Source organism: Mauremys reevesii, linkage group 2 (assembly GCF_016161935.1).
Source record: "Mauremys reevesii isolate NIE-2019 linkage group 2, ASM1616193v1, whole genome shotgun sequence".
Lineage (NCBI taxonomy): Eukaryota > Metazoa > Chordata > Testudines > Geoemydidae > Mauremys > Mauremys reevesii.
In genome coordinates this window covers 177537949-177562789 of record NC_052624.1, presented here as the reverse complement: position 1 = coordinate 177562789, position 24841 = coordinate 177537949, and the positions used below count along the sequence as shown (strand labels likewise).

General features: G+C 42.7%; 1 protein-coding gene across 1 annotated transcript; it reads left to right on the top strand.

The window, feature by feature from the left end:
* Positions 1–2326: 2326 nt before the first annotated feature.
* Positions 2327–15665, top strand: STMND1 (stathmin domain containing 1). Its single transcript, XM_039523008.1, has 7 exons — positions 2327–2340; positions 2638–2788; positions 4176–4356; positions 7260–7414; positions 8116–8125; positions 14815–14933; positions 15390–15665. The coding sequence occupies exons 1-7, from the start codon at positions 2327–2329 to the stop codon at positions 15663–15665; spliced, it is 906 nt and encodes a 301-aa protein (XP_039378942.1).
* Positions 15666–24841: the final 9176 nt, after the last annotated feature.

Genomic DNA, 24841 nt, shown 5'->3' with positions numbered 1-24841 from the left:
CTGCAGATTAAGCCCATTACTTTTTGTCCTACCTTCAGTGGGCAAGCAGAACAACTGATCACTGTCCTAGCAAATTAACAGGACTTAATATATTTGAGGACTGTCATCAGGTCCCCCTTTGGTCTTCTTTGCTCAAAACTGAATGTGCACAGTATTTTTAACCTTTCCTTATAGGTCAGGTTTTCTAAACTTATTGTCTTTTTTTATTTTGCTTTCCTCTAGACCCTCTCCCATTTGTCCACACCTTTCCTAAAGTGTGATGCTCAGAACTGGATACAGTACTCCAGCTGAGGCCTCACCAATGCTGAGTTGAGCAGGACAATTAATGGGAACTCTGGTATCGACTTCAATAAGTGTAGGATCAAACCTTGTAAGACCATTTGCACAATCCCTAGTGAAAGCCTACAGCTCCTACTGACTTCAAAGTAGAGTGCATTAAGTATGTGTGTACAGGCTTGTCTTCACTACAGGGGAGATCCATGCTGATGTAATCGATGCAACAAGTGTTGGTTTAGCAGGTCTAGTGAAGACCTGCTAAATCAACAGCAGAGCGCCTTCCACTCGACCCTGGTACTCCACCTCTCTGAGAAGAGTAAGGTAAATTGACCAGAGAGCATCTCCCATCGACTCAGCACAGTGAAGACACTGGGGTAAGTCGACCTAAGATACTTTGACTCCAGCTACATTATTCACATAGCTTAGGTCAACTTATCCCGGTAGTGAAGACAAGCCCTAAGTCTTTCCAGGATCAGGTTTTAAGTGTCCACATACTAATAAGCAAGATTCTTTTCACTTCATAAATATGACATATGCAAACTGCAACACAATTTGTTTCAGCCTATATAAAATACTCACTGTCTCTTCTCTATTGTCATTTATCTCACTTTCTCTTTACATACCCCTATCAAGCATAACTTGATCTACAAAATGCAGAAGCATGATTCATAAAGCATTCCCGATTTTGATTATATAATAACTTGAGATTTTAACTTATGTTCAATCAGCTTTGTGTTTAGTTATTTACATTCAATTTCTATTCTCAAACTTTACTATTTTGTTGTTGAAAGAGCAAATATAAAGATCTGTGGCTTATTGCTAAGATTAAATAAATAATTGTTTATGGATTTTTTAAAAATCTTTTGATACTGCATTGTTATTGTTACAAGTGCCTAATCACAAAAGCAAACAAGCAACCAGATCTGCATAGCACACTGTGATTCATGCTGATTAATATACTAATAAGAAATAACATTGCAATCTTATTATATTATGATCATATATATTCTATAAACATTTGCTGGAAAAACTAAAAGTAATATTTTTATTGGGCTAAGCCTGCACTCCCTGTCAACCAAAAGCTGCCCCAAAAGTCCAGTCTGCAATGGAGTTACATTGATATAAAAGGAGAACAGAATTTACCATCAGGAGAGAGAGAGAGAGAATGTCCTTGAAATGGGATTGCATCTCAAGGGTCTCTGGATTCACAGTTATTGGCAACTTTAGTTTGCAGGCATTCTCTTTTACTTCTGGGGTTCACCTGATCCTCACATATGGACTAACCCCACTGACTCATGCAAAGTACATACGCATGTGTCATGTAAACATCTCCAGGCAGTTCCATCTACCCAGAATGACCCTGCTACTTCAGTTCTAAAGGAGATAATTATGGAAATCTTTGTAGTGGGTTTTGTGATATGAACCTGAAAAAGCCCACAAACCCTTTTTAATTTTATGATCCAGGTCTCTAGAAGTGAAAATCTCCTCACTGGCTCTCAGTAAGAGATCAAAATATGCCAAAAAAATAAAAAAAAGAGGAAATTTTAAAAACAAAGAGCAAATTCTCAGTGCTCAAAAGAAACTAAATGGCTGATTATAGCAACTTTATGGATATTGGGAGATAATACACTTGTTTTACAAACAAAACAATGAGTTATCAAAACATTGCTTTACCAAGACATAGCAGGTTATCACCTTCATCATTTTACTTGCATGTTGTACTTCTCTTCCCTACCATTTCTCTGTTACCTTTTCTCATATAAGCTTTTTGAGGCAAGGACCGTGTATTCTTTTACGTTTGGAAATTACTTAACCCTGTGGATGGTAACAGAAACAACCAACAATCATTAGGCTCTTTAGCATTTCCAAATACATTTGAAAGCTCTATCCTTGGTGTTCGCTAATCTCCTTTTCTGTTGGACTACACTACCTCTCCCTGAAATGCAGAAGTTTTGCCAACAAGTTACAGTAACATAACCCACAATATGACCCTTGGAATTCTAGGTTGGGTGGCTTTTATTTTCTGCATCCTTTGCCATTACTAAAAACGATGGACAATCACAGGTGATGGAGGAATCTGGGTAGAAATTGCAGTTTGGGAAAAAGTTACATGAAAAAGTCTTTTTTCCCCTCTAAAAAGCCTGGAGGCATCCTGCCCTCTTGTGTGACCTGCAGAAACTTGCTGCTGTCACTCCAGTGCCCGCAGCTGGCACAGGGAAGCCAGGTTCCCTCTCACCATAAGGTGAGATCACCTGGACATAGGTGATGTGTGTGTACTGCAATCTTCCAAACTCTAGGAGGAAACCTTTTGTGTTGTCATTTATTGTAGCAACAGGCCCAGGCAACTGCCTGAGTCCCTAGTGACCATGCACAGCCGAGCTCCTCCTGGACCTTCAAAGTAAGAGAAGAAGGTGGACACGGTCTTGCCATGGGCTGCTGCAGTTCCAGCAGGGCAGAGGTGCTGCAGCCATCAGTCAAGGAGCTGCCGAATGGGTGGGGAGCCAAGACCCAGGTAACAACTTTTCCCAAGCAGATGGGGAACAGGGTGTTACAAGAGAAGCCTGAGTGGGTGTGTAGGTCGATAAGTAGGTAGAAAGAAAGAGCTTCCTTTGGGCAACTCTTTATATCAGCCCTTAACACAGAGCTCACCCAAGCTAGTAAAAGCCTGCATTGCAGGGGCACAGACAAGGCAGGCTCACTGTATGTCTGTGGATACGGGTTTATTGATTTTAACAATTCTTTATGGAGACTGGAAGGTTTTTGTAATGCTCTCCCTCACTCCTCTAATTAAGGGTGCTAGATCCCTCTAGATGCACCTCCCACATCAGTGATGAATGATCACATGTGTATAGGTAAGTCTGACCCAGGAGGTTATATATTACAATGCCTGAGGACACTCTGGAGTGGCATGTGCACATGAAGATGGTATGTTGCATATTTGCTCATCTGCTTTGAGAGGTTATGTTGTGCTATGGGAGCGGACAATGGATTCGCCACCACGTGCAGGCAAAATTTTTTTAGCTGATGTCACGTTTCAATGGGTTCAATAGTGTGTTCTGTATGCAGCAGGTGCGCAACTTTCTTTACAGGGTTTGTGTCCAATCATTGAAGGAAGTTGCAAATGTGTCCGGTGTCATCCTCTTGCTAAAAAAAGAGAAAGGGCATGAGTTCAGGAGAGTGGAACTCTAAGCAGCATGTAATGGGGAGAGTCCAGATGCAGGCATTGCCCTGTCACCAGCTTTGTCAGTACCAACTGCACACTGTCATGGACACAGTATAACAGAGGGCACAGAAATTTTGCCCAACCAAGGGCTGCCTGAGCCATTTGCTGGGAGCATAAGGATCGTGCTTAATTGGCATAAAATGGAGCACACTATTGTTGCCCTTCTTGCTATTGCGGAGTTAAGGCTCATGGAGACTACAACCAAAAGCATAAAAAATAAAATACATTTAAGGCCCAAGCCTGCATTCCTTGGGCACCCAAAGCTGCCACTGAGTTTAGAATGAGGAAGGCATGTAAGATGGGATCCTTAGTAAGTGATTATTTAAGGCTCCTGAATGTTTATTGTGGTCACATCTTCCTACATCGTTCCAAACAAAGCTTCATTTAGAATTGTTTCAAGACTTTACCTTTTAATGTGATCAAGGACACAGCCAGGTGTGAGGTCACTGCTTCCGTTCTTGAAATTCTTCTTCATTTTATTACCATAGCTGATAACCTATGAGAAAATGTGGCTCACTGTCAGGACATTTCGGGAGCAGCACAGATGCACAGAGCTGTGTTCTGCTCCGCTCTAAGCCTGACGCTTTTATAGAGCTATTGTAGGAACTGTCTGCTTATAAATGGGGTTAAATTTCCCCAAGTGTCTTTCTCGTGTATTTATTTCTTTTTCTCGCAGGCTAATAATGACCCATCTCAGAGAGCAGCTGGCTCCACCCTTCGGGATGCGTCCACCGGGTCAAAAGGCACCTTAGACAGTGGAGTAAAACTTGAAGATGAACTCAGTGGGGGAAATTTACCTGGGGAAGGTCCAGAAAGGTCACCTTCTCCCAGAGAAAAAAACAACGGGCAAAACACAGGTAAACAACCGAAAACCTCGTAGCAACCAAAAGGAAGAAGATACAGAGCCATTCACCCCTTTGAGGCCAGTTGTGCAAACAGTTACCACACAGTGCAATGTAATGTCCCATTGACTCCAAGCATTTGCAGAGCCGCACTCCCTAATCAGTTGTTCAAATCCGGCCCAAGTAATATCCAATTACTGGTTTTAACTCTGTGTGACTCAATGCTCCCGATCGTAATAGCCAGTAATTTTCACCCTGGTTGGCAGGCTTGTTGAATAGATCATGGAGAATGAACTCCCACGTCGCTCCTACACAAGGCCCCGCACTCCCAGTCAGGGTTGTGACATATTGGCATTGACCCTGCCAGTGTTGTTCCTGTTTTGTGGTTAAGCAGGGGAGTAATTTGGCCTTTCACATGCACTAAATTCACATTGAAATTAAGGAACAAAACGGAAATAAATATTTAGGGGCAGATCCTCTGCTGGTGAAAACTGTCATAGCTCCAGCGAAGGCAATAAAGCTATGTAAATTTTTACACCAGCTAAGGATCTACCCCAGACTGTGTAAGTGCAAAAGGGAACATTCAGCTTTGACCCTTGTATAAGTTTAAGATACTTTGGCAGTGGTAAGAGTTGCTAAACTAACAGCAGATGTTGGTACACATTAAAACACTTATTTTGCTGTTTAAATCCCGTATTTGCCTGTCTTCTAAGTACTAAGAATGGTTTGAATTTCATAAACAAAATTAGTCAAACTGAAAGGCTAAAGTAACTGTTCTTTGTTACAAGCAAGGTGTGTAATAAAACAGTGTTTCCAAGGAATAAATACTAGAGTAAATACTAGAGTTTGCTGCTTTTTAAAAACAACTTAAATTCCATTCCCATGTCTCTTGATTTCCTCCACATTAAAATTAAACAGCTGTATTTGCCTGAGAACATTCTGTGTAAGATATAGAGCTAGACTGATAAATCTAAATGGGTAAAATTGTGTTTTGGGGTAACATGTTTTTAACTAACTCTCTCTCTCTCACACACACACACACACACACACACACAGTTAAGGAAATATGTAAGTCAAAGTCATTACAGCAAACTTTATTTGCCCTCACTGAAAATACTTGGAGCCCCTCAATAGAAAAATGCTATGTAAGCACAAAGGGTTATTACTAGCATTCATACTCTGAGGGATGAGTGCTTTATAAATATGGATTGTAGTACTAATACTTTTAAGTCATATTTTGTGATAAACATCATTGTTTGGTTATGTTTAACTTCATATTTGTCCCTCTCTCCACTCTGTTGAAATCATACAATTAAACATTGCTTTATATTTTACATCATGAATCATAGTTTTGATCACAGTAATAAGTAAAATATGTTGAGAAAATGTCAATGTGATTACATCTTTTGTCATTTTTCTTGCTATATTTAAAATACTTTTATGGGGCCTATTATAATGAGCATTATACACATTTCCTAATTTTTTGTTACAGAAAAGCAAAATATAATCTATGTTCCCAAGACATCAAGGTCCTGCATTCCAGAAAGTTTGCTGAACACACAAATGCATGCTTGTTTTTCACACACACTATTGAGTATGCTCACATATATACAACAGCATGCAGGCAAAGGATTTTTCTTACCTGCACATGTGTGCCTGCAAACTTACTGGCCAAAAATTGCTAAGCTATTCATAGGGTCACTCATGTAGAAATATAAAGTAAGAGAGACTAAAAGACCAATGATACTTTTGAGATTACAGTTCACAAAGAGTCTTCAAAAGGAAGTTGGGAGTGGCTAACTCATTGCTGGGAAAATGTTAATTTTAAATGGGTGTTACGCAATATGGCCCTTTGTTAACTTGAAAGAGTACATATCCTTTTAGCACACTTAGTCTGTGAGCACATAAGCCTGTTTTTGCTGACACATTTTTTGATGCTGGTTGGAAGGCTGGCCCCCTCTGATTTTTGGGTGACAGCTACAGAGGACTGGTAAAGTCATCTTTGGGCAGGTATGATCTCAATATTCTGAAAAAAAATAACCCTATACAGGCTTATTGTTCTTGTTTTCTCACAATAAAATACATCAATCGGATTTTCACACCACTCATGAAAAAGTGACAGATGTCAAACAACTGTCATTCTGATGTGGTCCAAGTCTACATCTCACAAAAGCCCTCACTTTTGCTAATGTAGATGGTGTAATTGCAAACCAAGGGCTGCAAACCTGATCTATCTTGGCAACAAACTGTTCCTTGTTTATCATTCATGTCTAATGTGTGGAAACCTAACGGCAGCTTAGAAGGGTTATCAAAATAATTTTTTATTCTTAATTTCTGTTTATAAACATATAATTAGTGCAGAAAACAAATGTAATCAGACGCAAGGGCGTACACTTTCTTACAACCAAATATAGGTCTTGGAAGCATATGAAAGGTTTTTGTTTCAATTTCATAGAGTGCAATGGTCTATAGAAAGCTCATTGCTAATGGATAATCTAATCTCATCCAAAATTGGTAGAGCTCTCTAACTGGCTCAATGAATATTTTAAAATCTGAATTACAAAGACTCACTAAGGCCTGGTTCAGGAAAGCATGTAAATATTGACTTCCATGGGACCTCAGCATATCCTCAAATGCAAGTGCTTTCCCGAATAGGGATGCTTTCCTGAATGTCAACCTAAGAGGCCACAGTGTGGGATTCATCCCATGCAGACGGCCAGCACAAAGCCAGTACTTCATTTAAGAGCACTTAAAACCTTAATGCAGAGTTTAAGTGGCGCATAAGGCTTTGTGCATTGGGCACCCTCAGTAAATAAATACATGGAGAAGTTACAGGATTGGAAGTGACATTGAAATTAAATTGGCGAATTGATTTCAGCTCTGTGCGAGTAATAATTTTAAACATTTTCTTTTTAAAGACATCATGTTACTCAGTGGTGGATTTGTCAATAAACTGATGCACTTACAGGAACGGGAGAGACAAAAGTCATCAGATATCCTTGAGGAGCTAATGATGCAGGGAATAATCAAGAGCCAAAGTACAACTTTTAGAAATGGAGAAGCAGATGCCAAGGCAAGTATCTTATCAATGCCATTCAAAACCTTAGACAATTACTAAAGGCCTGATCATGCAATGAGCTCTATACTGATCCTTCACTGCACCCACATAGAGCCCATTGCAATTAGTGCAGCTCTATACAAAACTCCTTTCAAGAGAGGGACCTACGTGATTTAGAATAAGAAGTTGGATGACAGAGAAATATACTATTAAGAAGCTTATTTTAATGCAGAAGACTCTGACCACAACTTCTATTAATTTGTTTGCACACTCCCATGCTGGCCATAGGTGGGGAGTTGTGCTGCTTGCCCATTGTTAGAAATGCTCACTGGAAATTGAATATTGCTGAATTGTTTTTCAAATCAGAAAATACGTGGCAGAAGTTAATTGACATAATCTACTTTCAGTCTTTTACTATTTGAGGTTGACAGTTACAGCTAAATCAAGATTTTGGGGATGAAATATCTGAGTCTCTGAGTAATCCACAATTCCTGTCAGATCCCACATCCAAAATTTATTTTAAAAAATGAAATTCATTTTTATGAAAGCCAGATTTGAACAAAATCTGTATCACTATTTATTTTAGTAAAATATGGTGCTGCTTTTTTCCCCTGTACCTGCACAATTTCTTTTTCCTGTCAAACATTATTCTAGGGACTAGATTCAAGATAAGTTCATGGATATCCACATGTAAGGGAGGGGAAGTTCACAAGAAGCTCATGGACAGTTTGTGGATTCAAACAAAATGTGATCAAACCACTGCTGGTTCATGGACATAGCTCAAACCCAAACCAAGGATAGTTTTGAGTAGTTTTGTGGTTTGAGGCAAACCATTCACACAGCTCTAGTCTTGACTACTTGTGTAATTAAAGAACTAGAGCTTTGTACAAGAAAAAGTACTTGGGTACTTGCTTATCCGGATTGCAAGTCTAGGTATGGAAGGAGAGAATGCTCTGTGCACATCTCTTCCCCCCGGCAAGCAGCTGGGGAGTGGACGGCTACAGCCCTCCAATCTGCGTTGAGGGTTTCTGTGGAGTGTGAAGGATTAGGTTTGCCTAGTGCCCCCCACCCCCACCCCCGAGCAGGTTTTTGTATATCTGAATGGGGTTTGCATTCCTCTTATCCCCTCTCTGGCTAAAGTTGGTTGCATTTTTTGTTCATAACCCGAGAGCTGTCTGCTCTATTGTTTTTTTCATACTAATAGCTACTCAAGCATTCAGATTACATGTTCCATTTTATTGACTTCAGCTAACCTTTATCTGTTCTCCTTTGACGTTTGTTTGTTTTCCTCAAGGATATTTTTTTTAAATCAATTTTTTATTGGAGGGAGCAGGTTTCATTTCTAGCCATCTTATCACTTAATATTTTAAATTGGAGCTGAGTCTGCTTCCTTCCTGAGCAGCCTGACAGCAGGAACACAGATTTGTCACCAGGGTGTTAACTATCAAATATTCCTCAGTCACATTGGAGAACTTGGCCTGCACTACATCCTGTAAGAGCAATCTACTCCAAGACTACCACTCCGTCGTAGCTGTAAAGTAGCTGACTGGGAACATAATCCCAAAGGGGTATTACCAGAGAAGGTTCCAAACCACAACATCATACCACAGCAGCAAACTATCCTGTTGTGAAGGAAAGATAGAAGAATAAGAAACCAATATGGCTGCATCTGGGGCTCTTTAATTACCTGCAAATCAAAAATGAATCCTACAAAAAATGGAAACATGGACAAATTGCTAAGGATGAGTACAAAGAAATAGCACAAGCATGTAGGGACAAAATCAGAAAAGTTAAGGGACAAAATAAGTTACACCTAGCAGGAGACATGAAAGGCAATAAGAAGAGATTCTATAAATACATTAGGAATAAGAGAAAGATGAAGGAAAGTGTAGGTCCACTGCTTAGTGGGAAAGGAGAGCTAATAACTGATGACATCAAGAAGGCTGAGCTGTTTAATGCCTATTTTGCTTCAGTCGTCACTAAAAAGGTTAATTGTGACCAAACACTTAACACAATTAATATTAACAACTCGGAGGAAGGAGCACAAGCTAGAATAAGGAAAGAACATGTTAAAGAATATTTAGGTAAGTTAGATGTATTTAAGTCAGCAGAACCTGATCAAATTCACCGTGGGGTACTTAAGAAACTAGCTGAAAAATCTCAGAACCATTAGGGATTATCTTTGAGAACTCATGGAGGACAGGTGAGATCTCAGAGGGCCGGAGAAGGGCAAATATAGTACCTATCTTTTAAAAATGGGAACAAAGACCACCCAGGGAATTATAGACCAGTCAATCTAGCTTTGATACCTGGAAAGATACTGGAAAAAATTATTAAACAACCAATTTGTAAGCACCTAGAGGATGATAGGGTGATATGTAATAGCCAACATGGATTTGTCAAGAACAAAGCATGCCAAGCCAAATTAATTTCCTTCTTTGAGAAGGGTTACTGGCCTAATGGATGGCAGAGAGGGAAAGCAGAAGATGTGATATATCTTGATTTTAGTACAGCTTTAGACACAGTCTTACATGAAATTCTCATAATCAAACTAGGGAAATGTGGTATAGATTCAATTACTACAGAGTGGATGCACAACTGGTTAAAAAAACCGTACTCAAGAAGCAGTTATCAGTGGTTTGCTATCAAACTGGGAAGATGTATCTAGCGGGGCCCCACAGGGATCTGTACTGGGTCTAATACCATTCAATATTTTTATTAATGATTTGGATAATGAAGTGGAGAGTATGCATATAAAAATTATAGATGACACCAAGCTGGGAGACACTAGAAGTACTTTGATTGAAGGGCAGGATTCAGATTCAAAATGACCTTGATAAATTGGAAAATTGGTCTGAATTCAACATGATGGAATTCAACAAAGACAAGTACAAAGCACTACACTTAGGAAGGAAATATTGAATGCCTAGCTACAAAATGGGGAATAACTGGCTAGGTGGTAGTACTCCTGAAAAGGATCTGGATTTTATAGTGGTTTACAAATTGAATATGGGTCAATAATGTGATACAGTTGTGAAAAAGGCTAGTATCATTTTGGGGTTTAGTAATAGGAGTGTCATATATAAGACACAGGAGGTAACTGTCTTGCTATACTCAGCACTGGTGAGGCCTCAACTGCAGTATTGTGTCCAGTTTTGGGGATCACACTTTAAAGAAAAGCTGTGGACAAACTGCATAGAGTCTAGAGAAGAGCAACACATATAATAGAAGGTTTAGAAAACCTGAGCAATAAGGAAAGGTTGAGTCTTGAGAAAAGGACTGAGGAGAGACCTAGACTCAAAGACTTTAAGGAGAGAAGGGACCATCATGATCATCTAGTCTGACCTCCTACATATCACAAGCCACAGAACCTCACCCACGCACTTCTGTAACAAACCCGTAATCCGATAATAGTCTTCAAATAGCTTACAGGTTGTTGTAAAGAAGACAGTGATCAATTGTCCTCCATGTCCAGTGAAGGCGGGACAAGAAGTCATGGGCTTAATCTACAGCAGGGGAGATTTAGGGTAGATATTAGGAAAAAATGTTCTAACTACAAAGATAGTTAAGATCTGGAACAGGCTTCTAAGGGAGGCTGTGGAGTCCCCACCATTGGAGGTTTTGAAGCACAGGTTAACCAAAGTCAAGGATGGTCTAGGTATACTTGGTTCTCCCTCAGTGTGGTGGGGATGGGCTAGCTCACCTCTTAGAGTGCCTTCCAGCAGTGCATTTCTATGATTTAAAACTGGATTTTGATCACTCAACATTTGGGAGTACTCAGATATGAAGTTTTGGGCTGCCCTGGCACAAATGCAAGGGGCACTTGCAAAATCTGGATTCAGCGCTAGTATCATGGATGGAGAGGAAAGAGGTGCACCACACACATGCACAAGACACCGCTGTGAGAGACTTGCACAGCTGGTTTCAAGAATATTTTGCACAGAAATATTAAAGACTGAGCCATCCCAGCAGCAACCCATCCCTTCTATGCTTACATGCCTAGTCTCAACAGTTTACACATCTTTTAGGCCTTCTCTAAGCTTTCTTTCTTTTATAGCAGGGGTGGCCAAACTGTGGCTGTTTTGCAGTTAAAGTGTGGCTCTCAGAGCCCTCCCTTTACCCTCCCCCCCATTCTCTGCCTACCAGAGGGGAAGTTCAAGGCTTCTGCCCTGTGGCGGGATGGTGGGGCTAACAGAGATGACCGGTGCCAGCTGAGGGGGAGGGGGCACAATTTAAAGTTGCCTCCTAAATATCTTGAGTCATGCCCCCACCCCAGCATACCCCTGTCTTACCTTCAATGGTCCCTCCCTGCAGCTACCAGGTGTTAGCTCCCTGTGCAGCAAACAGCTACAAGTTGGGGTCACTGCTTTAGCTTCATGGGGAAAGGCAGCAGCAAAAGCAGTGGCTCTCCCTGCAGCTCCCAGCTGTTTGCCACCTCCTCTCCCCACAACTGCAGCTCCCAGCTTGCTGGTTCCAGCAGCTGCCATGCAGGGAGGGGGCCCGGTGGCATCAAGTGAGCGAGCAGGGACAGCAAACCCTGGCAAAAATTCCCATGCATCGCCTTTGCCTGCCCAGCAGGGCGGAGGGTCTCGGGGTTTCAGCCCTGCAAGGCACACCCGCTGGGGCTCAGGTCTTCATCCCTGTGGGGGACCCCGAGCCCCAGCAGATGTCTCCCACAGGGCAGAGGCTGCGAGACCCCCTCCCTTGGGGGGCTGAGGCCCTGAGGCCTGGCAGGCATCCCCCCAAGGGCTGAAGCCCCAAGCCCTGGCAGGCACCCCCCAGCTATTGAACTTCTGAAGACAGTCGTATGTGGCTCGGAGGGTCAGTAAGTTTGGCCACCCCTGTTTTATAGCATTTCCCATATTGCTCTTATTGATGCAGCTCCGCCTGTGGGGTAGCAATATTGGGAGTCATCAATGTTTTAATCACCACGTTGTCTTTCCCTGCACAAAGCAGGTCTAGGTGACCCCGTGGTTAAAATACCCACTGACTAGATAGCCGTGTATTCTAAGCATTGCTGCCGCCAGTGGAGCTACACCACTGATAGAGACAATGAGAAATTTTATGGCAATAAATCTAGAGTAGACAAGGTCAGAGAGAGACACTCTCTGCTGCAATATAAATTAGTCAATTGAATTCTAACACGAATCATAGAATCAAGAGAGCTACTTAAAATACTGATAACCAAGTTGCACTGTGTTGATATATCCCCCAGGTGATGGTGTTTCAGCATTTCAATACAAAAACATAACCATAATCAATACTCGAGTTAAGAGAGAACAGTTTTTCCTCCCTGTGCTTTGACGGAGTTTAGCTGAGTTTATCTATGAAGAGGTTTCTTCCTCTTTCAGGAAGAGTCGCATTAAACTTTTGTCCAAAATTCATAGTCCTCTATTTCCCCCCAATCCTTGCCATTTATACAGGAAGGCTGAACACTTAAAAATTATTATAACTAAATTATTAACAGCAAGATACCCACTTTCCGAATCTGTTTTCGGAATAAACACTACCTCATTAAGAGAGAGGCTAGAAGAAACTAACCGGAAAGCTATGGATTTCAAGTAGGGCAAATTGCAGGTATTTGATCCACTTATCATAAGTTCCTAATTGTCAATAGACTGTGCACCTCAATCATGTTAATATTTCCTCTCTGTCCATTATTGGCATCATTCACTTGTGGACTCCTTGAAACCCATTATGATGTCCCCTTACTGAGGAATCCAACTGGGAGATAAGTTTGGGGTTTTTTCCTGATTTGGGCAAGTTGGGAAGTGTTCTGCTGTCAGAATTTCCTGTTTAGTTAGAGTATGTATTCCACATTCACCATTGTTATGGTCCCCACACTTAAGTTTGGATAGAAGAAATAGCTGTCGAAATTGTAAACAGCAATTCAGAACACTTTGGTGCTGTGGAATCTGATACAACTTATAACAACAGCTTAAATGAAGCATTCTGACAAGCAGAAATCTCTCTCAACCACTTTCAGCCTTTGAAACGTAGGGGTTCTATTCAAATCTCATTTATTTCAATCGCCTGGATTCTCACCTATGTTTAATGAAAAAACTATAAGACTTTTTCCCATTTTGCATTGAGGGTTGGTTGCATTTTCCCCTCCTAAAGCTAAGAGTATGAATTGAAACTTGCTGCGATATACAGGCATGGAGTTTGTGGGGAGGAGAAGGGCTGCAAACAGGAAGTGGAATTTTTTGCCCCAGCCCCTCAGCTGTGCTGGCACTCTACAATACAAATAAGAGACAAGTTAACAGGGCCTCCACAAACCCAGTATCAGACCCAATCTCTGTCCCAGTTTCAGGTCCTGGTACTCCAGTGTTTCCACTTTTGGACACTGTTAGAATGGCCTTCTTCATTAATGATAAGACCACCATTTTCAGAGCTTCATTTTGTCCCATTTTAGGTTTTGATGACAACTGAACATGTCATTATTCATGAGTTTTTGGTGCGTCGTTTGCATGCGAAACGTCTCTTCAGTAGATCAAATTTCTTCCATTATAGTCACCTACTGATTTCCTCATCCACCTCAGTCGCATTAAGTGAATCATCCTCCATATTAATTGCATTACTTGATTCTTCTGGCATGGAAGCCTGACTTGCAGAGTTATTTGTGATAGAATCTGGTGACTGGATGACTCAGGGGACTAGTAACAGAATATAGAGCTTTTCACCAGAGGTTATTAGTTTGAATTCAATAGTTATAGAAACTTGTTGCAATTTGATATCTGTTTGGAAAATGGATAACTGGTCCCCATCCAGTTTTCCCATCACAAAGTAACCCCACTGTTATTGACAACGGGGAGGTCACAGTGAGAACAGGCATGGGAGAATGAACTTTCATCCTGGAGGTAGCCCACACCAGGTGAGGGTTGAGACAGATCGACAGGGCAGTGTGGGTTGCACAACTGCCTCCTATAAGGATAAACAGCAGAATTCAGTCTCTGAGGTTGTCAAACATAACTTCAGTGTCACAGCAGCAACCACTACACTCGGCAATAGATAGCTACAAGATTGGGCTGCTAATTTGCACATATTGAAAACAATTTTTAAGTGATTATAAAGTTACAACAAAATCTTTTATAAGCCTCTTCAGTGTCAGTTGCTTAATCTTCCCAATACGTGGGGTCTGATTGTACAGTCCTTACTAATATGGATACGACAGTGAAACTACTCACTTCAGTAAGTGATCACCAACAGGAGTAAGCTGCATAACTGAGTCTTTAGTTTTTTAATATGTTACTGCTTCCAGCCTTTTTTATGTCCAAGTTAACCACTTAATTATTGCACAAAGAGGCAGGAAGGGACACAGCACAAGTGGAATGAGATTTAACTCCTTCCAGCACCAGCTCCCACTACACTCATGATATTGTCATTTTTTTAAAATGTCTTTCCACAGAGTGAAGCCCTGGAAAAGCCACTAAAGAAACCACCAGCCAAGCTGGAAAAGCTTAAGATCGAAAAGAAGAAAGTGAATGCTTTAACAATGAAGGACATTAAAAATTCTGCCGAAGAAAGAAGAAAGGTAATTTAATTTTGCTACATAGGATTGTTTTGTCTTCTAAAAAACTCCCCCCATTTAAAATCTGAGCTAGTGGTGGCTGCATCTCTGATAAATGCTAGTAAAACATGCACATCAATGTCACAGGAAGGAGCATCCCTCTCAACAACAGATGTCTGCAGGACTGGGCTGTTAAGCTTTCTGGTTTTCAGAGTATGAAAATTGTGCTGAAGATAGGGACAAAAAAGGAGAATTCTAGAATAGCATTTTTTCATGTTCTGCAGCAAAATACATAAAACCCAGTGGTTTTGAGAGACATTTTATTTCTTTTGGGCAAACTGGCCAAATTCTGAATCAGTTGGAGTAAAATTCCAGTTAAACTCAGACAGAAAGGTAAAAGCAACTGTTAAAGTGAGTGTTCAAATACAGTTTATTCCTACTCCCCTCCCGCCCCCCATTACAAAGCAATGTATTTTTCAGACTAAAGAAGAGCAACTGAAAGAAAGACTTCAGAGTGACAGACTTTTTCCAGCAATTGCCCATCAAAATATAGCTGAGCTGAATGAGGAAGGCTATTCAACTTCAGAAGGTCAAGAAGGTACAAACATTGTTCAGCTTTTATCATTTGACCTGGAGACAGAGACTCTGCTGGAGAAGGAAGAAATAGCTGTCGAAATTGTAAACAGCAATTCAGAACACTTTGGTGCTGTGGAGTCTGATACAACTTATAACACCAGTTTAAATGAAGCATTCTGACCAGGAAAAATCTCTCTCAAACACATTCAGTCTTTGAAACGTAGGAGTCCTATTCAAAACTCATTTGTTCCAATCATCGCCTGGATTTTCATCTATGTTTAATGAAAAAAAACAATAAGACTTTCTCTCATTTTGCAGTGAGGGTTGGTTGCATTTTCCCCTCCTAAAGTTAAGAGCATGAATTGAAATTTGCTGGGTTACACAGGTATGGAGTTTGTGCAGAAGAAGAGGACTGCAAACAGGAAGTAGAATATTTTGCCCCAGCCCCTCAATTGTGCTGACACTCTACAATAAACATAAAAGACCAATATAATAGGGTCTTGCCAAACCCAGTGTCAGAATCTGCCCTGCCTCAGTTTCCCCACTCACATTAGAGAGTGGGCCACTTTGGTGTCCAGTGTGTCAATGAAGCTCCCACCAGGGTCAGTATTTTCTCCTTTGTTCTGAAGGATGCATCCATGGTTCAAATACAATCATAGTTCAGCATCAATCACGACAGGTAAACCACGTCCTGCCACTTGGCCTCAGAGTTGTTGTCGCTGCTGCCTATGCAGCAGGCATCCCCAGCCAGGCAAACCCCCTTCCAGATCCTGTCCCTGACCCAGGGTCTCCTACAGGAGCCTCTCAGGAGCTCCCCCTTAGTGAGCTGCGCACTGGCCTTTCCTCTCACCAGCTAGGAAGCAGCGAATTAGTCGCAGGTCGGGGCTAAGTCCACTTCCCTAGAGGGGTCATCCTACCCTGTGACAACAAGTTTACAACCTAATTGTAGGTGTGACAACAATTGAAAGTAACAGAAAAAAAAATGAGGAGGGAGGGGCAAGGAAGTGCTCGGGTTAAAGTAGTGACCCGGTTACTCCGTCTTGGCATTGCACACCTTGATGCTTCCATTAAAATGATATTTTTAATTGATCAAGAAGGCATGTGGGAGATTTCTTTGTTTAGGGAGGATGTGAGGGAGAAGAGAGTGGCAGGTTAGCAAATATGGATTGGGTGGGCATTGCATCCCAGGGACGATGTGTAATTAAAGAGAGGCAAATTAAGGGTAGGAGTTGTAACTAGCAGAACTCAGGGGTGGTGGAATTAGATAGAAGGCAAGGTCAGAGTGGGGGTACAGCCCTCATGAAAGAACAAGAAGTTTGAACCTAATGTGCAGGGCAATGGGGAGCCAGCAAAGGGATTTAAATAGAGGGATGACAGGGTCTGAACAACAGGAAAGGACGATGGTTTTAGTGGCAACATTCTGCGCTGACTGAAGGGAGGCAATGTGGGTATCAGGAAAGCACCAGCGAGAATCAGTGGGCTGGGGCTGAAGATAATTAGGGTACATGATTTAGCCAACAGGAAAGCAGAAGGGCTATTTTTGTGTGCTATTGTGAGGGTTCAGGGGGACTTATCTCTGAATTCTGTTTGAGATTGTGATCTCTGTATGTTTAAAACTCTTGTGATGGTCTTTACTGTATTCTTGAATCATACTTCTTGTGGCAAGGAGTGAGGGACTGGTGCCTGGGGGTCTGCCTGTAAATGGGCCAATCACTAAGGACAATCAACAACTGAGCTTTGTGGCCCAAGCAGAACAAATGGATGGCTGCAGCTGTAAAGAAACAGTGCCTGGAGCCTACCCAGACCTAGGGTAGCTGAAAAGCACAAGGATCTAGTGCACAGATCCAAACACAGCAGCCTGGTGTGTGTTCAACAAGGGGGAGCTCGACCAGGTCTATGTCAACTATTGTATCATGGAGGGAGAAAGTGCGAGATTTGGTCATGGACTGGATGTGAGGGAAGGGTAGAAGATTACCCTAGTGTCATGTGAATGGGTTGCCAAAAGGATGAAAGTTTTCAGCAGTGGAGAACAGTAGCAATACAGAGGCAGAAATGCTGATCTTCAGTTGATAACAAGCCATCCAAGATGGCAACTGCAGAAAGAATCACAAAGGTAAGACTGAACACAGACACAATTCCAGCGTGGAGAAATACACTGGAGAGTCCTAGCAAAATGAGAATGACTGAACTGATTTGAGCAGATGAGGTCACCCAAGAACTATGTCTAGAGGGAGCCAAGGACAGAACCCTCTGGGACTCCCGAAGACGGTGCTAAAAGTCCTGGGCTATGCTGCCAGAAGTTCTAATGACACACCCATGGGAAAGCGCAGCACCAGTGAGGACACATAGTAATTCAAGCAGGGCGGTGCAGTGTGGCTGCTCACTACCAGGCCAGGCAGGGGCGGCTCTACAAATTTGGCCGCCCCAAGCAATCATGCCGCCCCCGCGCGGGGGCAGCGGACCTGCGCGGGCATGACTTGCACTGGCTGGGCTGTCCGGCTGGCTCAGCTCTCCTGGACCTCCCGCGCGGCGCGGGGCGCGCGCGCGGTCGGCGGGCGCTCCTGAGCCTGCCGGTCATGCCTCGGGCCGCCGAGCGAGCGAGCCAGCCGGCCGCAGCGAACCGAGCAGGTCCCCGGTCCGGGCTCCCCGTCCGGGCCGGCGCGGGGACAGCAGCCCGCAGACCAGACTGCAGCCCCCCTGCCCCCCCTGCCGCCCCCCGCCCCCCCGCGCGCCTGCCGCCGCTGCCCCCTGAGCCTGCCGAGGCCAGGCTAACCCGGGTGCTCAGACACAGATGCCCAATCACCTGATTTAAACTCTTCAGGGAAGACATACCCTGAAGGAGCCAAGGGAGGAGGAGAGAGCCAAACAAAGTACTACCTAAAGTGACAACTATGAATAGTATTAATCTGTACTGGGAACTGTGCTGTTCAACATATACATTAATGATCTGGAAAACGGGGGTGAACAGTGAAGTGGCAAAGTTTGCAGACAATACAAAATTATTCAAGATCATTAAGTCCAAAGCAGGCTGCGAGGCATTACAAAGGGATTCCACAAAACTGGGTCATCAGTCAACAAAATGGCAAATTAAATTCAATGCTGACAAGTGCAAAGTAATGCACATTGGAAAAAATAATCCAAGCTATACATACAAAACAAAGGGGTCTAAATTAGCCATTGGGATCCAAGAAAGAGATCTTGGAGTCATCATAAATAGTTCTCTGAAAACTTCTGCTCAATGGGTGCTCCTGTCACACAATGGGTTAGCGCATGGTACTTATAGAGCAGTGCTGACTAGAGACCAGCTGAGGTAGTGAATTCAATCCTCACTTAGAACACTGGTTTTAATTAACCAAATTGCTTCACCCACACATTTAAAACACAAAACAAAACAAAAACAGCAGCCAAAAAGGCTAACCGTATGTTAGGAACTATTAGGAAAGGGACAGAAAATATCATAATACCACTATATAAATCCATGGTGTGTCCACACCTTGAATACTGTGTCCAATTCTGGTCGCCCCATTTAAAAAAGGATATAATGGAAAAGGTTCAGAAAAGAGCAACAAATATGATCCAGGGGATGGAACTACTTCCACTGAGGAGAAACTAAAAAGATTAGGGCTGGTCAACCTAGAAAAGAGATGACTAAAGGGGAATGTGATAGAGGTCTATAAAATCATGAATGGAGAAAGTGAACAGAGAAGTGTTATTGACCCTTTCACACAATACAAAGCCCAGGGGTCACCCGATGGAATGAATAGACAACAGGTTTAATACAAATGAGAGGAAGTATGTTTTCACACAACACACATCTAACCCAGATTGCTCATTGCCATGGAATGTTGTGATGGCCAAAAGTATAACTGGGCTCAGAAAAAGAACTGGATATGTTCACGGAGGATGGGTCATCAATGGTCTTAGCCAAGATGGTCAGGGATGCAATACCATGTTTGGGGCAACCCTAACCTCTGACTATCAGAATCCAGGAGTGGAAAACTCCATAATTGCCCTGTTCTGTACATTCCCCTCTGAGGTTGTGGTATGGGCAACTGTTGGAGACACGATACTGGGTAACATAGACCATGGTCTGACTCAGTATGGCAGGTGTTATGTTTGTGTGTTCTTATAGTAGTAGTCTATTTGAGTACAAGGCAGTAAAAGTGAAAAGTTGTAACGATTGTAACAATGCAGCATATGCAATGCTAAAAAGTCTTTCAAGAAAGCCTACTAGCAGAATACAAACACTTTATGAAATGATCAGAATGAAGACTCAGAACAATGCGTAGATTTTTTTTATAAATATTTATGACACCTGTTTTTGGTATCTATCTCAGGAGGTTCTATCGAATGCCACAATTTAATAATGCATGTTTTGGAAAAAAAAAATTTTTTTATAAGAAACTGCTGAGCTTTTTATACCCTTCTTATAAATGGAAGATGCTTTAAATATACCAGGTGTGAATAAAACACAAGTAAATTCATAGGAATGAAACACATTTTAAAACTTATTTGAACTTAGAAATCATTTCAAAATAAAGTTTAAATCTCTCTCTTGGAAAAATACGTGTGTATGTGTATGTGCATATATTTATATATAAAGATTTAAAATGCTATTCATTTATTTATTTATTGAATTATGTAAATGATTATTTGAAACCTGATCTAACTCCCAATGAAGTCAACCTGAATCTTTCCATTTACTTCAGTGGAAGGTGGATTGGGCCCTTGATACAAAAAAGAATGGTTACAAAGAGGATGAAGCTAGTTTGCTTTGGGGTTTAACAGTAAATGGTTATGTAATACTGCCAACTCTTTCCTTCTTACTTCTGCACTGGTAAGTGTAGAGAATGGAACATAACTTTTGAAGAAATCATTCATCAACTCGCTCTGTAGATGTTTATTTACACCATAGATGTTTCTTTAGAATTCAGAAAAGTTCTTAAACAACTGCTATAAATTAGATGCCAACATTCAGTGTTGTCAAAATTGCACATTAAAGGCCAGATCTTCAGAATTTAGCCTCAGGGTTTTTGAGCAAATTTGTATCCACGCTTACATGTGTCTGCAATTTCTTATCTTGGTCTCTGATTTGTGGGTGCAATATTGAGATCACAGGAATGGAAACCAAGTAAGGCTAGGTAAGGCCAATTTTCTGCATCTTGAAAGGTTCATTTTTCACCATGTTAAAAAAAAAATACAAACCCCAAAGGAAAGATAACCTGCTCTAGAATGAACTGCAAGCAAATCAGTGTCTCTATAGGCAAGATGTTTACCTCCTTCAGTGACCACAGTTGACAGTTGTAGGGGCTCATCTGTTTAATAGGAAGATTTAACTTAGACAGGAGCATATACATATATGAGTCTGCTTCAAACTCATTTTATTCCCTGTTTAGTGTTAAAGTGTATTCTGTTAACATGCCCTCCCTTTTTTTTTTTTTTTTTACCAGCCATAAGGGCGAGCAACACAGGGGAAGGGGCGGAGAGGAGTGAGCGGGGTGCAGGGTCTTGGGAAGAAGAGGAGGCATGAAGACAGCGCACGGGGAGAAGGGGCGGAGCAGGGGCAGCACGAGAGCGGGGCCTTGGGAGAAGGGGCAGTGGAAGGGTGGGGCCTCAGAGGGAAGGGGCAGAGGAGGAGTGGGGCCTCAGGGGCAAGGGCCGGTAGAGGGGTAGGGCTTTGGGGCGGTGGAGGGGCAAGGCCTTGGGGGGAAGGGGTGGAGGAGGGGCAGGACCTCAGGGTGAAGGGGGCAGCACAGGGGCGGGGCCTCGGGGGGAAGGGGCGGTCCGGGGAGCCTTCTGCCGCTTCTGGACACAGGGACTAGAGTACTGGTTGCAGCCTGCATGGATTGGAGACAGAAAGAGAGGAGAAGGAGCTGTGAGCATGACCCTGAGAGGAAGACAACGCCCAGGGCTTCTTGGGCACAATGCTTGCTGGAGTGGCAGACTTGGGTATTTCTGAGCAAGGAAACTGCCTGCTGTTGTTGTTTGTTTCTACCATGTTCAGGGAAACAGGATGCTGTGTACATATTTTGAAAATTAACAAGTTTACACCAAGAATATACCTGATTCATATAATAAATTTCTCATCCTAATGAAAACAATCTTGCAAGGCCCTGAATATTGGCTGACTGCTCAGGCCAAAGGGGGAACAATAACAGCAACTCTCTTCCCGCACCCCCCTTCTTATCTACGGTATGTAGGGGAAATCTACCAGTAGGTGTCACCACAGAGCATATTAACACTGTCTCATGGCCATAGCTCTACGCTTTTAAAATTATTCGTCTGTTTAAGTAATTGGAGTGCCCATTGCCAAAGACAACAATGCACTGCACAATTCAGCAATAACCATGAACCAGACCCAGTAGTTCAGTTCAAAGGGCACCGTTTGTGTTGCCTCTATGCTTCTGCTAAACCTTGCCTCCTGAAGCCTTGGGAATGACATCAGGTGAGCAAGTGCGCATGGCAGTACTGTACCAGCTTTGCAATAAGGGCATGGGTCTCCCCTTCCCCAGCATTCTTGTCCGTTAGTGCTAGCTGTCAGCTGGGAGAGAGACAGAGTCCCCTGGAGCATGGATGCCCTTGTCCTCTTACCCCAGAACAACTGTGGAGAAAGAGTGATCTCCTCAGCCCAGCACTTACTCACCTCCCCCCAAATACATAGCAAGATTACAGTCTTGTCTTCACTGCAAGCAACCGTTAGCTCAAGTTAACTCCTCTTGTTAGCCTAGCTCAAGCGAGAGCAGCCATGCTGCAAACCAACACTCGAAATACACAGAGAGCTTGGATTAGTAGCACTGAGTGGCCATAGCTACTTCCTATCATGCTCTGAGCTAATTCTCTCAGCTAACCACCTCCTCAACACAGCATCTCTGGTATGATTCATTGTGAGGGACAATATAAATCACACAGTATGTGACATGAATAATACTCCAGGAGATCTATATTATTTCCTCTTTTTCTCGCTAAAAGACAAGACACTAAATATCACAGAGATTGCCACCAGGACTGTAGCTGCTTCCATACAATGAGCAGCAAGCTCTGCACTGATTTTGCAGTTCTAATGCTGATTGGAATTGATTAGCGCTCTCACTCCCCAGCAGGTGGCACTCTGTTCCAGAGAAATTATACTGACTAGTTTGTAAGTATTTTAGCAAACACATTTAGAAAGCACTGGGGTTGTTTTATATCATGTTTCCTCATTTTTTGAATAGTCAACAAAATTTAGGACCAAATCATGGGACAGCACCATTTGGACATGTACCAGTGCTGCAAAAGTTTGTTTTTGGCCTTTATTCTGGCCAGCAACAGCCCATTGCAAAGCATCTCCTGTCTCCTTTTGACAAATTATTCCTATCCAGAATAGGAATAATCTCCCCTGACAACTTTCCTTCTGGAATTTCACAGAGACTCCTGTAGCATTAGCTTCTGATCCATTGTTTCTACCTCCCTTATTGAGAGTAGTGTGTAGTTGCAGATCAGAGCCCAATGGTAGCTCAGTGACTGCCATGGGAGGGGATGCAGAAGACAGCAATAGAGCGAGTAAGCATTCAGCACAGGTGACCCAAATTCTGTTGGGTGAGGGTCAGGATTGTTTGGATCCTTGGGATTTGCAGAGGTTTGAGGTTTTCTGACCCTGGCTATAGCACCGCTAATCCTTCTCTCTCAAGGAAAGAATGCAGCATAGTTGCTGTACCATCACCAGCATGGATATTTGGCATTAAATGTATCATTTCCATGTGTTTTTGTACAGAAAGGGAGGGTATTGCTCAAAACTTTAATTGGAGAAAACCAAATGTACACACATACAAAATTTGTTCTCCAGCACAAATCACATTCTTCAAGGATACTTAGCTAAAGAAATTCATGAACATTATTTTTGCTACCTGACACCAGACAAAGACAACTGAGGCCCAGGATTATAGAAAGAAGAATGAAAATTAAATGAAAATTGCACTTAAGTTATTGAATTACTATTGCTAATCCTAGCTCTCCAATAGGCAATTTCCTACCATTTGGCTATATTTTGCCTACAACAAGCACATCTATTAAAAGGCAGTACTGTATGTGCTGTTAAGGTGACTAGTTCAGGATGGGGAAAGAAAAAGTTCCTGGGCTAGGTTCTGCCCTCAGTTACATCAGTGTAAATCTAGTGTACACATTGCTCTCAGTGGGGATTTTCTGAGATTTACACTGGTGTAACAGAGCAGAATCTGGCCCCCATTGTTTGAAATTTTCAGGCCAACAGTTCTGATTGACTGGCAAGTTCATTTCTAGGCAGATGACAATAGTAGCTCTTTTCTGGACTTGGCCAGAGTTGTTCCCTTTACACTAATATTCTTCCTCTTCTGCCAAGTATATGCATGCCTGTTTGGGTTTTTCTCCCACGTTCCTCACTTTGTTCAGTTACTCATCTCGTGTTGTACTTCTCTCTGACCTAGTTCTTTTTCTCTTCAGAATGTGGGTGATTTATTATTCTTTATTTTATCCTTGCATGTCTCAATTACAACCACGCTGAGGGAAAACATGTCTTGTTTTAAACTCCCTTCCTTTTTGGCTATTCCAAGCTGAAACTTCTATTTCACTTGTGGACATGTAAATGAATTTGCAGAGCACTTGTATAATGCTGCACCAAAGAACCATCTCCAAGCACCTTGTGGGTGGGTTAAAATATGTACCTAGATCAGGATGTGAATTTGGCAAATGACCTCCAACTTCATAATGGCAAGAACAAACCCACTAGGACCTGAACTCCCTCAGACTTTGGGGTGTCCAAAATCTAGATTCAAAATTCTGAAACTTGAGCCCATCTCTCCTTTATAACCAGATTTAAGGGCAAAGCGGCTGAGTCCCTGTGAAGGGGTCAACTCACATCTGGCGCCTGCTCGTGGTTGGGCATGGCGTAGCACAGAGGTGGGCAAACTATGGCCCGCAGGCCACATCCGGCCCGGCCCCCGAGTTCCTGGCCAGGGATGCTCACCCCCAGCCCCTCCCTTGCTGTTCCCCCTCCCCTGCAGCCTCAGCTCGCTTGCTGCGCTGCCAGCGCAATGCTCTGGGAGGCGGGGCTGTGAGCTCCTGGGGCAGCACAGCTGCAGAGCCCGGCCTGACCCGGTGCTCTGTGCTGCGTGGTGGTGGCAGCAGTGTGGCTGGCTCCAGCCAGGTGGAGCAGATGTAGTGCTGCCAGCCACCAGTGCTCCAGGCAGCAAGGTAAGGAGGCACGGAGCAAGGGGGGGTTGGATAGAAGGCAGGGGAGTTCGGGAAGTGGTCAGGGGTGTGGATAGGGGTCGGGGCTGTTGGGGGGAGGGGACAGGGGGTTGAATGGGGGCAGGGGCTCCAGGGGCGGCAGTCAGGAATGAGAG

What these genes read in the sequence shown, in the direction of transcription:
- STMND1 (XM_039523008.1), top strand. An exon ending in GGTGGGGAGCCAAGACCCAG is followed by an intron (nt 2,789 to 4,175) that starts GTAACAACTTTT and finishes TTTTTCTCGCAG; the next exon opens with GCTAATAATGACCCATCTCA. An exon ending in CTGCCGAAGAAAGAAGAAAG is followed by an intron (nt 14,934 to 15,389) that starts GTAATTTAATTT and finishes TGTATTTTTCAG; the next exon opens with ACTAAAGAAGAGCAACTGAA.